Genomic DNA, 14,176 nt, shown 5'->3' on the forward strand with positions numbered 1-14,176 from the left:
AGAAACACAGGGATCTCAGATCCAATATGGCAGAGCAGAGAGGAATCTTCATACAAGGAACACAGTTTTAGGCAGGCTTATAAGCTGCAGCCCAGCTTTCTTCTGATTAACCCCCACTCTTGTCACCTTGGCCTGGAGCCCTTTGGGGCACTTGCATATGCTCAGTGTTCATGACCAGCAGCAGCACCTGTACCCCAAACATCGGAGCTCCCACGCATGCACACTCCATGACCTTCAATTCACCTACTCCCATCTGTTTTTTTGCTCACTACCTGGCCTGTTCACTGCCCTTGAAGACACCGGCATCTGAATTGCCAGCACCCATTCTTGAGCCACTGCACATTCCTCATCTTCCTGAATGCTACACTAGACTCCAAAGACAAGCTGGTTCAGTCTTTGGTGCAGGTTCCAGGAACAAAACAGCTAAGGCTACAGACAACCACATGGCAAAAGTCTACAATAAAATAACAGTCAACAAAAATTAGGAGACCATGGCTCTAACCCTCCCAAAAAACAATGGATATACTAATGTAGCTGTAACACAAGAAAATGACCTTAAATCTATGCTTATTCAATTATTTGTGGCATGTGAAGAGGAAAACAACTAATCTCTCAAAGAAATACAGGCAAATACAACCAAACAGAGGCCATAATAGACAGGAAACCACAATCAAACATGTGAAGGAAATAAAACTTTTCATGGCCTTAGAAAACTAGAATTAATAAAGAAACCACAAACAAAGAAAACTGAGTATGGAACACTTAGAAAAGTGATCAAGTACCATGGAGATAAGCATCACCAACAGAATACAAGAAATTGGGGAGAGAATCTCAGGCATTGAAGATGTAGTTGAAGTAACTGATAAATCTCTCAAAGAAAAGAAAAAGTACAGTTTCTCGTGCAAAACATTCAGGACACCATGAAAAGATGAAACCTAAGAATAATAGCAATAAAATAAACAGATGATTCAAGGCTCCAAGGTCCAGTATCTATTTTCAATAAAATTGTGGAAGTTTCACCAACCTTAAGAAAGAGATAGCCTTAAACATAAAGGTGGCTTACAGAACACCACATATTCTAGACCAGATAAGAAAATACTTGTGCAACATAATAATCAAAACACTAAATCTACCCAATGAAAAAATAAATAAATAAAAGCAGCAAGGAAAAAGGCCAAATAAGATATAAAGGCAGACCTATCAGAATCACACCAGACTTCCCAACAGAGACTATGAAAGCCAGATGGGCTTCAGTGGATGTTATGCAGACACTAAGAGACCATAGATGACAGCAAAAGTGACCCAGCAAAAGTTACCGTCAACACAGATGGAGGAAACAAGATATTCCATGACAAAACTAAATTTAAACAATATCTTTGCAGCATCCAGATCTAGAGAAGCTACTAGAAGGAAAACTCCAACCAATGAGATAATCTAAACCCAAGAAGCACAGGATATAGATGACATCACAAAAAAATCAAGAGAACACAAGCACACAAACATACTATTAGCACCAACTCCACAGTAACAAGAACTAATATTAATTGGTTTTTAATATCTACCAACATCAATGGACTCAACAGTCCAAGAAAAAGACACATTCTAACAGTATGGTTACACAAACAGGATCCAACATTTTGCTGCAAACATGAAACACTTCAGCCATAAAGATAGACACTACCTTGGAATAAAGTGCTAGAAAAAGATTTTCCAATCAAATAGGCTGAAGGAGCAAGTGGCAGTAGCATCCTAATATTTAATCAAATAGACTTTTAACCAATATTAATCAAAAAAGATTGGGAAGGATGCTTCATCTTCATCGAAAAAAATCCATTAGGACATCAATATCTTGAAAAACTATGCCCCAAATACAAGGACACCTGCACTGTAAAAGAAACATTCAAGCTGAAATCACACATCAGTCCCAACTTAGTAATAGTGGGAGACTTCCACCACACTCTCACCAATTGACATATCATTGGAACAGAAGCTAAATAGTGATAATGAAGAATACAGAGGTCAAAAATCAAATGGATCTAAGAGATTTCTACAAAAATTTTCACCTAGACACAAACAAATATGCTTTCTTCTCTGCACATCATGGATCCTTCTCCAAAATTGACCACAAAGTCAGGAACAAAGCGAGTCTCATCAGATACAAGAAGACTGACATAACCCCTTGTATCCAATTACACTGCCATGTTCTAGAGCTGGACCTCAGCTATGACAAAAAGAGCAAAACACCTGCACATATATCGAGCCTGAACAACTCTCTACTCAATGACAGGTGTGTCGTGGAAGAAATAAAGAAAGAAATTAAAGATGTTCAAGAATTAATTGAAAATGAAGGTGCAACATACCGAAACTCCTATGACAAAATGAAAGCCGTCCTAAGAGGAAAGTTCATAGTGTTCAGTGCCTTCATAAAGAAACTTGAGACATGTCATACAAGCAATTTAACGACACACCTGAAAGATCCAGAAAAAACAAAAAGATACAGACACACCCAAGAGGAGTAGATGGCTTTAAATAATCAAACTCAGTTCTGAAATCAATATACTAAAAACAAAGTGATTCAAAGAATCAACAAAACCATGAGTTGGTTCTTAGAGAAAATCAACAAAATAGACAATCTCTTAGCTAAAGTAACTAAAAGTTAGAAAGACACTATCGAAATGAACAACATAAAAAATGAAAACATGTATGTAAGGACACACATCAAGAAAATCAAAAGTCTTACTTCAAAAGTCTATATGTCATAAAATTTTTAAATCTATATGGAATGCACAATTTTCTTGATAGAGTCCACTTGCCAAAGTTAAATCAAGATCAGGTAAATAAATTAAATAGTCCTGTCTTTCCTAAGATAATAGAAGCTGTAATAAAAAAATCCCCATCAAAAAAGCCCGGGTCCAGATGGTTTCAGCACAGAATTCTACCAGACCTTCAAAGAAGAGGAAATACCAATATTCTTCAAACTATTCCACAAAATAGAAACAGAAGGAACATCACCAACCTCATTGTATGAGGCCACAGTCACATTGACCCTACAAAGAAATGAACCTCAGACCAATACTGCTTATGATCATTGGTGCAAAACTACTCAGTAAAATACTTGAAAACTGAATCCAAGAATACAACAAAAATATCATCCACCATAACCAAATAGGCTTCACCCAGACATGCTGGGGTGGTTCAGTTTACAGAAATTCATCAATGTAATCTACCACATAAACAAACTGAAGAGAAAAAAAAAAAACAAAAAACAACAAAAAAAAAAACAATGCATGATCATTTCCTTACATGCCAAAAAAGCATCTGACAAAATCCAACACCTATTATTCATGTTAAAAATTTAGGAGAGATCAGAAATAGAAGGCACATACCTAAGCATAGTAAAAACAATATACAACAAGCCTATAGCCAACATCAAACTAAACAGAGGAGAACTTAAATCTATCCCACTGAAATCAGGCACAAGGCATGACTGCCTGCTCTCTCCATATCTCTTCAACATAGTATGTGAAGTCATATATCACACTGCAAGGAATTTAACCTATGGTAGCACTAGATCTCAGAATATAAAGAATATTTATTTAATCTTTCAACATTTTATTGTTTTTAATAAAACATAAAAAGTTTTGTTTGTTATCCAGTTGTCTAAGGATTGGCCTTTTTGAATATGATAAAAAAATAGTAGATTCTCATCATTATATTAATGTATTTTCATTTTGACTTTATATTTTATTATAAAAATTTTCATTTTTAAAAAGAACATAATTATCTCACTATACCTCTTCTTGTTCTTTGCCTAGAACATCTTCTTGAGCCACTTTATATCTATTCTCTCTCAAATTCATGGCGTCTTATTTATTATATGTTTATTTGTGTGTGTGTGTTTGTTTGTATTAAAAATACAACCTGCACATGCCAGATGATATTACTTGTCTATGTTATCACACATTTGAACATAACCCTAAACAGGCAACCATATTTTTATTTACATCAACTTGCTTTTTCTACTCTTGTTGATACTGAAGATGACAAATGTAAGTGTTATAAATGCAATTCTATTTCTCATGCACTCAAGAAATAATCATACATGTACTTTTTCTGGAGTTATCTTCAGGCAAAAATCATTAGGTTTGTTTATTGCAGAAATAAAAATCAATTCTGGACAAGTGGAGATCTCACATTTAATGGGGAACCTATACCATGGAGATAGCCATGTCATGCACCAAAAGGCAGGTTTTTTTATTTTAGTAGTTTTCATCTGACACAATAACATGAGAATTGCCACTCAAATCTTCACACATTTTGTGGCATCAGCAGTGATTACTAATGGATTCAGGGATGAGGGAAAGAGACATGGAGAACAGCATTGCATTATGACACCATAGTCACTTAACTTTCCCCTTCTACATTCCCAAGCAGTTGAGGAAAAGTATTATTTTTCTACCTGTCTGGTTGGAAATGTGGCACTCTGGACAAAATACACAAGAAAAGTAGCAAATGGGTCTTTCTTCTTGTAGAACTTTCCAGAATCCTGGACCACAGCTCTGTGTACATACAGATTGAGGAGTCTGAAGGCAACACAGAAAAACTGGTCATAATATTGAACATTAATTTAAAATACTTTTGGCTAAGTAACTTAAATGCTCATACTCTAGGTAAAGTGTATGTATTTTTTGTGTGTTTAACTTTTTTATAATTTTTATTTTTTTATATTAATCACAAGCTCAGTATCCAAGTGGGTTACCCTAGTAAAGGGAACAGCGACTATTTCTGACAAGAACTCAATGACTGGCTTTTTGACCTCCCCCTTCCCTCTGAGGGAGGAGCAGCCTTGGTAGGTAGATGAGGACATTGCAACCAGTCCTGAAGATACCTGATAATCTAAGGTCAGATGGAATTGGAAGAGGAATTCTCCTATCAGTGTACTTTGAAAGGGGCAAGGAGGATATGAGGGAGGAAGGGTGAGATTGAGAGGGAATGAGGGAGGGGTTACGACTGTGATACAAAGTAAATTGTATGTATTTATGGGGAACTCTGAGGTTATTATATGTGAGTGTAGAATGGAGATTTGAAGTTAGCTCACTTTCCATTATTAAGTGTTCAACAACCATTTATGGTGATCAAACTGTGACTCACTTCTGCCTCACCTTTGTGAAATGTATAAGGCATCCACATATTCTCTCCTCTGAGGCAACAAGTCAGAACTCATTTGGAAGGGTTGGATTGTCAGACAGAAACCCCATTTCTCTCGCCTTATATTACACAATGAAGTTTATAATTCTTTACAAATAATTCCCTTTATATTAAATGCTGAAAAATTTCCCAACCTGATTAAAGTTGCTTGGCCATTGAATCAGAACTTCATTGATGAAAAAGCCTTGGTCTTGTGGACTCTTGAAGACAAATTCTCCCACTTTAAGTATTAATAAATTTTGCTTACTATATGAAATAAACTTCTGTATATCATATGTTTCCATAATATTCTTTTTCTCATCAAAGCTTATTTCATCTCCGGCAGCATTTATCACTTTAATTTTCCTCAAAAATGGATGCAGCTGAAGAGAGACAAAATTAGATATGAGTGGCCTATACAGATTACTCATTGAACTCTAAGAGAAATTCATTTTCACTCCCTCTGACATGGGTTTCTTTTTGAAGGTGCTTAGTTTGTTTAGGTGTCTCTCCAATTATGTAGCAAGATTAATATTATTCCCCATGGAAGTAATGCTAGAGCTCCTAAACACAAGTAGAAATATCATCTATGAGTTAGAAGATAGTATAGTGTGTAGCATGTCCTTAGTTGGCAAAATGTGTCTTTCTCCAGCACCAGAAAAAAATATTTCCACTTAAAAGATGGAGATTTGAAGAGGATCCAAAATGATGGTGCCGAGTGTACATGGTTACTGAGTGCTAGGACTCTAGTGACTCCACAGCAAGTGAGAAGCTATGCTGTGGACCCCAAAATGCCAATGTCTATGCTTCCCAGCTTTAAGGTACACTAGAAGGAAAACCCCAAGCAAAGAAAGTTAACCACACCCAAGAAAACAAATAAAATATAAAAAAGCACCATTGCTGCAAAACCAAAAGGAGAGAAACACAGAAACTCACTACAACCATAAAAAACAAAATTACCAGCACTAGCAAACATTAGTTATTAATATCACTCAACATCAATGGATTCAATTCCTCAATAAAAAGACACTAACAGAATGGATATATAAATAGAATTGCTGCATACAAGAAACACATCTTAACAAAAAAGGAGGACATTACCTCAGAGTGAAGGGCTGGAAATAGCTTTTTCAAGGAAATGGACCCAAGAAGCAAATTGAAAGAAGCCATCCTAATATCTAATAAAATAAAATTTTAACTGAATTTATTCAAAAGATATGGGAAAGGATACATATCATAGTAAAAGGATACATATCATATCAAAAATCCACCAAGATGATGTCTCTATTCTGAGTATTTTGCTTCAAATACAAGGGCACCTACATTTGTAAAAGAAGCATTACTAAAGCTTAAATAATACACTAATATATCCACAGTAATAGTAGGAGACTTCAAAACCCCACACTAACCAAAAGACAAGTCATGAAAACAGAAACTAGATAGAGAAACAATTAAACTAACTGATGCTCAAATCAAATGGATCCAATAGATATCTACAGAATTTTCACCCAGACAAAAAGGGATATACCATCTTCTCAGCACCTCACAGAAACTTCTTCAAGATTGCCCATTGACTTGGTCAGAAAGCAAGCCTCAACAAGTATAAGAAATTTGTAATAACCCCTTGTATCTTATCAGACCACCATGGATTAAAGCTAGAGTTCAATAACAATGGAAACAATAGAAAACCTATAAAACTAACAGAAACTGAATGACTCAGTGGTCATTGGGTCAGAGAAAAAATAAAGAAAGAAAATATAGATCTTCTAGAATTCAGTGAAAATGAAGAGACAACATACCTAAACTTCTGGGACACAATGAAAGCAGTGCTAAGGAGAAGGAAGGTTCATAGCATTAAGTGCCTTTCTAAAAAGAATTAAGGAATTCTCATAGCAGCAATTTAAAAGTACATGTAAAAGCTCTAGAACAGACTGAAGTAAACACCTAAGAGGAGTAGACAGGAGGAAATAATCAACCTCATAGCTGAAGTTAGTGTCAAAGAAAAAAATGGGAACAATACAAAGAATCAATGAAACCAAGAGCTGTTTTTTTTTGAACATCAACAAGATAGACAAAGCTCTAGAGAAGCTGACAAAAAGGGAGAGAGATAGTATCCCAATAAACAAAATCAGTTATGAAAAGGGAGTGTAACTCCAGAGAATCATTAGGTCTTATTTCAAAAGACTGTATTCCACAAGTTTGGAAAATCAAAAGGAAATGGAAGATTTTCCTGATATATGTCACTTGCCAACATTAAATTAAGATAAGGTAAGCAGGTTAAACAGTCCTATAACCTCTAATAAAATAGAAGCTGTCATCAGAAGTCTCTCAACCAAAAAATCAAGAGCCAGATGGTTGTAACATGGAATTCTACCAGACTTCCAAAGAGGACCTCATTCCAACACTCCTGAAACTATTCCACAAAATATAACAGAAGGAATATTGCCAAATTCATTCTATGAGGCTACAGTTACTCTAATACCTTAAACCACAAAAGGACCCAACAAAAAAGAACATTTCAGAGCCATTTCCCTTACAGACTTAGATGGAAAAGTACTCAATAAAATACTAGAAAACCAATCCAGGAACACATCAAATACATCATCCACCATGATCAAGTAAGCATCATCGCAGGAATGTGGGGATGACTCAACATATTTAAATCCATCTCTGTAATTCAATGGAAGAAAAAAATAAACATGTTTATCTAATTAGATGTAAAAAACGCCTTTGATAAAATCAAGCACCACTTCATGATAAAAGTTCTGTAAAGAGCAGGACTACAAGGCCCATACATAGACATAATAAAGGTAATATATAGCAAGCAGCCAAAATCAAATTAAATGGGGAAAAATTCAAAGCAAATACACTAAAATCAGGGTCAAGACAAGGCTGCCCATTCTCTCTCTCTCTCTCTCTCTCTCTCTCTCTCTCTCTCTCTCTATATATATATATATAGTATATATATATATATATATATATATCTTCAAAGTAGTACTTGAAGTTCTATCTAGAAAAATAGTAAAACTAAAGGAGATCAGGGGGTCCAAATTGGAAAGGAAAAAGTAAAAACATCCCTATTTACAAATGATATACTATTATATATAAGTGACCCCAAAAATTCTACCAGAAAATTTATACAGCTGATAAACAACTTCAGAAAAGTGGCTGCTATAAAATTAACTCAAAAAATCAGTAATGGCCTGAATACAAATGAGAAATGGGCTGATAAAAAAATTGTGAAAATAGCATCCTTCAGAACAGCCAGAAATAATATCTTGGTGGAATTCTCCCCAAGCAAGAGAAAGACTTCTGTTACAGGAACTTCAAGTCTCTTAAAAAAGAAACTGAAAAGATATCAAAAGATGGAAAGAGCTCCCATGCTCATGGCTTGGTAAAATTAACAGAGTAAAAAGGACCGTATTAGCAAAAGCAATATACGTTATAATTCCTATCCAAATAACAACACAATTCATCACAGACCTTGAAAGAACAATTCTCAATATTATTTTGAACACCAAAAAATAATAACTCAGCATTTCTGTGCAATAAAAGAACTTCAGGCCACAGAGGAAGACAATGCAGTCAGTCTTGATGAGACCTGATGTACTAGGGACAAAGGGAAGGGAAGAATGACCCCCCCAACAGTGGGCTTGAGGAGAGACATAAGAGGGGATGAGGGATGTAGGGTGGGATTGTGAGGGGATAAGGGAGGGGGCTACACCTGGGATACAAAGTGATTAAACTTTAATTAATTCAAAAATAACTAAATCAACAAACCTCTCTCCCCACACACAAATAAACAGATTGTTTGATCAATGGAATTGAATTGAAGACCCAGAAATAAACCCAGGCACCTATGGACACTTGATTTTTTTTTTTTTACAAAGAATTCAAAACCTCTAATGGAAAAAAAGAAGAGAGTATCTTTAACAAATATCTCTGATCCAGCTGATGCCTACATGTAGAAAAATATCAATAGTCCCATATTTATCAATCTACACAAAACTCAGTTCAAAGTGGATCAATGACCTTAACATAAAAGCAAACACTAAATCTATTAGAGGAGAAAATAGGGAAGATCCTTGAATTCATTGGCACAAGAGACAACTTCCTGAACAGCACACCAACACCCCACGAAGTAAGATTTACAATTGATACATGGGACCTCATGAAACTGAGAAGATTCTTTAAAGCAAAGGACCCTATTAATTTTATGATCTTTTGACATTAAATATAGATTGAATTTTATGTGAAATAGCAGCTTTGGATATGGTCATTATGTCTAAAGCTTATTTCAATTGGTATATTCCAAGAAAATATAAATTTTGATTACTGAACTTGCTATATTTTGACATTAATCACATATTTATATTTTAGAATTTCGTGTCAGGTTAGGAAACATTTGTTGAAACACATTCTAATTTAATGTCTTCAAATCTGTGCTTTGAGTTTCAAAATCATGTCAGATAGTTATAGACATATATAGATATCCTATGACAAACCCTTTTGCATTTTAATATATACTTTTAATTATAAGAAGAAAATGATCTCTTGGTTAACCACAGTAAATTGCTTACCAATAATATACGATCCTGGTGATTCCCTTGCTTATGAATGAGGCTTACCTGCCATGGTAGAATCTCACCCTTGTTTCTGTCATCCATAGGTCCCATTTCAGTTTTGGTCAACAGCATTTTATGGAGGGCATGGGCCACTGCATATACTGCATTCCATATGGAATAGCTGGGCTCAGAAGTAGTCATCACATCATTTATTTCATCCCCAGTCTTTAGGGAAATATTCGCTGGAGAGGGTTTAAATTTTTCACATAGAAAACCAAGAGGTGAACAATCAAAATTGTCAACCCAGAATTTAGAGAAGTAAGAATCTCCTGGGTACTGGGAGGGTGTAAGTGCCTCAAGAAAGTGCTTGAAGCCAGGGATACTTCTCCTCTTTGAAAATGAGAAACTTCCTCTGAAAATATATATCCAAAAATTCCTGTCATTGAATGTAGATTCTAAATATGTCAGGTGTTGCTTTGCCATGATCCACACCTTTATTCTTAAAAAAAAATTAATGTATGGGAGGGAGATCACCAAGTCATCCATATTATCATAGAATAAAATCACATTTACTTGTATATGTTGGTACAAGTTCAGCAATCCATAATCATAAAATATTCTAAATTTTGAGTTATCAGTTTTTCTGTAAAAGCCACACAGATATCTTCTGAAACAATCTTTACTGTTAGGTCTGAGAGAAACTCCCTTCCTCTCCCATCATCTGACACAAAGAGCCCCAGCCACCTCCAGCCAAAGTGGAGCAATAAAGAGATCAACACTTGGGTTAGAGCTCTGTCTTTAGGAGACAACTGATAAAGGGTTGGGAATGTATCTTTGTCACTTAGCATGGAATCAAAGGGACCATATGTGACCTGAAGAAGCAAAGGAAAAAAAAAGTGATTCTTGAGTTTCACATATTTGGAATCATAACCCGGAGGGAGGAAGTGAGTTCATTCTTTGCATATGAGAATCAAAGGACAGAATATTGGTGAGGAGCTGTCTTCTCTGAGATTAGCTTGTCTCTCTAATCACGTGATGGAATATGTTGTTTTTTTTTTTTTCAAGTACCATGAGCTCCAACGTTACTAAGGTATCTGGAGTAAACAATATTCTGTTCACTGTCTTTGAAAGACCTGATAGATCTCCTTTGTTGCAATGACGATGCAACAGAGTATCTGATGTAGTGAAAGACTGCAGAAAGTACTACCAAGTACTTTCTGGTCATATAACAGCATATTTCTCAGAACCTTCAGCTTTAGAAAAGCAAATAGAAAAAGAGACTGACAAAATTTTTAGAGATTCAGTTACCTAAGTTAAAATGGTACAAGTTGTAAAGATCTAAAATCACATTTCCAGGAGTTATTGCATTATTCCTGTCTAATGATAGATTTGACTGAGGAAAAAAAAAAGTCTCTGAAACAGATGTAAATTATTCTGTTTCATTTTTTGTTACATTAGGATAAAATACATTTATTAATTGTTAAACTGAGTGATAACAATCAGAGTTACACTGTGGTTTTATAATCTTCATTATTCCAGACCCTTGTGCTCACACAGTATTTTTCTCTGTTTGTAGTAATGGCGGCTGATGGATACCTTTCTTCAGTGTAGCCTGGAAAGAGTCAATTGTGGCAATCTATTTAAGTGGTTGGTCTCTGTGAATGCTGCGCTGAGATCTACTTTCCTGAATGAGATTGTTAATTCCTTGAAAGATTTTCATCCATGATGACATTGAAGATTGTTCTAAATTTAGTTACATGTCCCAGACTTTCTTTTTTCATACATCAGTATTGACAACTGTAGGAATTTTGAGACTGTTATATGCTTTCTTTGGTACTTAGGTATCTTTGTTGTACAATTTGGCTTATGATAAAATGCAGCCTTACTATCCACAGTACATCTTCCAGTGTTTGACAATAGAGTCATGGTTTCCACTAAGTGATCTGCTTAGAAATTTTCAGAATGTACTGAGCATGATTTTTATGACATTCTTTCTACTGTTAACCATTGCCATATCAAAGTAATTCATTCACTGCTCTTTTAAATCTGCCTATACTAAACATAAAACACTTCTCTGTTTTCTTTTGTTTTTGTCAGTTTTGACCTATGATTGTGCACCAAAATACTTTTCTAACTTACTTGTGGGACGTTTTAGAGCTCTAAAAGTGTTCCAATTGCAGCAGAAAATTCTGACATGGTTCCTGAAATGATTCCTAGAGCTTTGTGTTGTGTTTTGCATTCGTAGTTAGGAACATACTCAGTTCTTCCAGACATTGACATCAGAGGGCCTTCCAGGGTTTTTTTTTTTTTTTTTGTTAGAATTAAAGGCGTTGTAGACATGGAAATCCAAGGTCACAATGGGAAGCAGTTGTGAGTCCTTATTGATCTGATCAATGGCTAAGTATAAGGTCATCAAATATATAGATAGTTTCTCCATTTCGGTCTAAACCAGAAGAACAGAATGATGAGTGTCGTCAGCCCATTTTGTCAGAAACTCTTTATCAAATTCAGGAACCTAGAAGTGTTAAGCCTTGACTTTTACTGTGACATGTACAGCTTTTGTGAATAAGCCCCTGACGAATCAGGAACATCATGGAATGGCTCTTAAACTCTCAGAAATTGAACTATAACTAATAATGGTTTCCTTGCTGAAGATTTTGTGGATAAAGATTTTGTGTAACTTTTTTATGTCCTGTGACTGCTGAATATATAGGTGTTTATGATGTTTCTCTTCATGGAAACATTGGAATATAGAGGAGTCACTAAGGTGTTCACTGGGAATGTGAATAAGAGCTTCATGTCCTTTTGTTTTGCAATTATTCATTTTCATAGTCATTTACAAAAATTCTAACAACTTTATTTGTATGCACTCTTGGTGTTAAAGTGTTGCATGGCAGGGTGGATAGATATCCAGGCATCTAGGAACACTGACCCCTTTTTGTACAAAGAAGAGTATCAGTCTCAGTGCACACAGGAGGTCCTGGAACCATCTGTAGCTCTAGGTCATGAGATCCCTTTTGGAATTTAAGACCACCAGGCACACATTTTGTATTCACACAAGAAGGCAATCACTCAAGTACATGAAATAAAAATAAATAAACCTGTGTAAAATAGTGTTTTGAGACTTCAGAAATGACTGAGATGTTATGAGTACTTGCTGCACTGTGGAGGACTCTGATTCAGTCACAGTAGCCACATTTTGGATTTCCATACCATTTAACACCAGTTCTAGGGGTCCTCCTCTCCTCTCTGCACACACCAAGCATACCTGTGGTATACAAACAAACATGTAGGCAAAACACACACAAAAAAGCTCATAAACACAAAATAAAAATACAAAATAATTTTATAAAAATGTAAAAAGTAATAACGAAAGGAAAAGTGTTTCTATAAGTTTTCCATCTAAATTGCTGAGTAGAGTTTCCTGGGTAAGGTAAGGCAGTGAAATAAAAGAGTAACTTATCCTAGCATAAGAAAAAAAAAAGAGGAAAACACAAGTTCCATAAGGTAGTAAAAAATTACTAATTATAGAAGGAAATGGAATTTTGGTGCAGGTAGTTGGGCTGAACTGTCTCACTCATAGACGTCCATGTTTGGGGATGGGTCTTCATATGCTTCTTTCCAAACCCCTGGTAGGTGAGAGCTTGCCTGGCCCAATAGAGGCAGAGTAATAGAAATCATTAGCTTGAAGTCCACTGGTTTCTACTGAAGGAAAGATTATGCCTTCATTCCTGCCATCACCAAGTAGAAATTCATTTGGTTGCAATATATTAAACTGAGATCTATGGCTAGATGCTGTGAAGAGAATCTATTGTTCTAAACCATGCAATTAGCAACCATTGACAGAGGGAGGATTAGTCTTTCCCAGGAATTACTCAATATCAAATATTCAACTGTGCGAATGTGTACATGTATGAATGATAACTACTGGAAAGAGCTATGTCTCCAATGACTGGCTATAAAATCTTCATTGATGATTTTAACCTTTGGCTACCTGAGATCTGACTTTTGATCCTAGTCCCTTAGCTGGTATGCTTTGTCTGGCCTCAGTGGGAGAAGATGATCCTGGTCTTATAGAGACTTAATGTGCCAGGGCTGGTTGATACCCATGTGGAACCTTCCCCTGCTCTGAAGAGGAGAAGGGAAAATGGGGGAAAGAGTGTGTGAGAGGAGGGACTGGAGTATAATGGGAGGGCTTCTATCAGAATATAAAATTAATAAATATATAAAATAATGGAGAAAAACTTGTAGCTTATATATAAAATTTTTTCAAGATTTCTTTCTTTTTTTATGAAAGATCATGTTTATTTCAGAAATATTTGTTTACATAAACTCATATTGATGTCAACTTTTTGTTTCAATGATGTGTTCTTGTCAGAGAGAGAAACAGATAAATACATTTGTTTATTTTATTTTATTTTATT

The 14,176-nt window shown here is 35.4% G+C and overlaps 1 protein-coding gene and 1 long non-coding RNA gene across 2 annotated transcripts; both read right to left on the minus strand.

Moving 5' to 3' along the window:
* Positions 1-4,108: 4,108 nt before the first annotated feature.
* Positions 4,109-8,097, minus strand: LOC132650983 (vomeronasal type-2 receptor 26-like). Its single transcript, XM_060376310.1, has 3 exons — positions 6,289-8,097; positions 5,343-5,570; positions 4,109-4,583 (listed from the first exon to the last, which is right to left on the minus strand). The coding sequence occupies exons 1-3, from the start codon at positions 6,355-6,357 to the stop codon at positions 4,419-4,421; spliced, it is 462 nt and encodes a 153-aa protein (XP_060232293.1). The 5' UTR covers positions 6,358-8,097; the 3' UTR covers positions 4,109-4,418.
* A 1,849-nt stretch (positions 8,098-9,946) lies between these two features.
* LOC132650989 (uncharacterized) lies at positions 9,947-13,781 on the minus strand. Its single transcript, XR_009588965.1, has 2 exons — positions 11,892-13,781; positions 9,947-9,994 (listed from the first exon to the last, which is right to left on the minus strand). It is a non-coding gene; the product is annotated as an uncharacterized LOC132650989 (long non-coding RNA).
* Positions 13,782-14,176: the final 395 nt, after the last annotated feature.

The sequence above is a fragment of the Meriones unguiculatus genome (assembly GCF_030254825.1).
Source record: "Meriones unguiculatus strain TT.TT164.6M chromosome 13 unlocalized genomic scaffold, Bangor_MerUng_6.1 Chr13_unordered_Scaffold_37, whole genome shotgun sequence".
Taxonomy (NCBI): Eukaryota; Metazoa; Chordata; class Mammalia; order Rodentia; family Muridae; genus Meriones; species Meriones unguiculatus.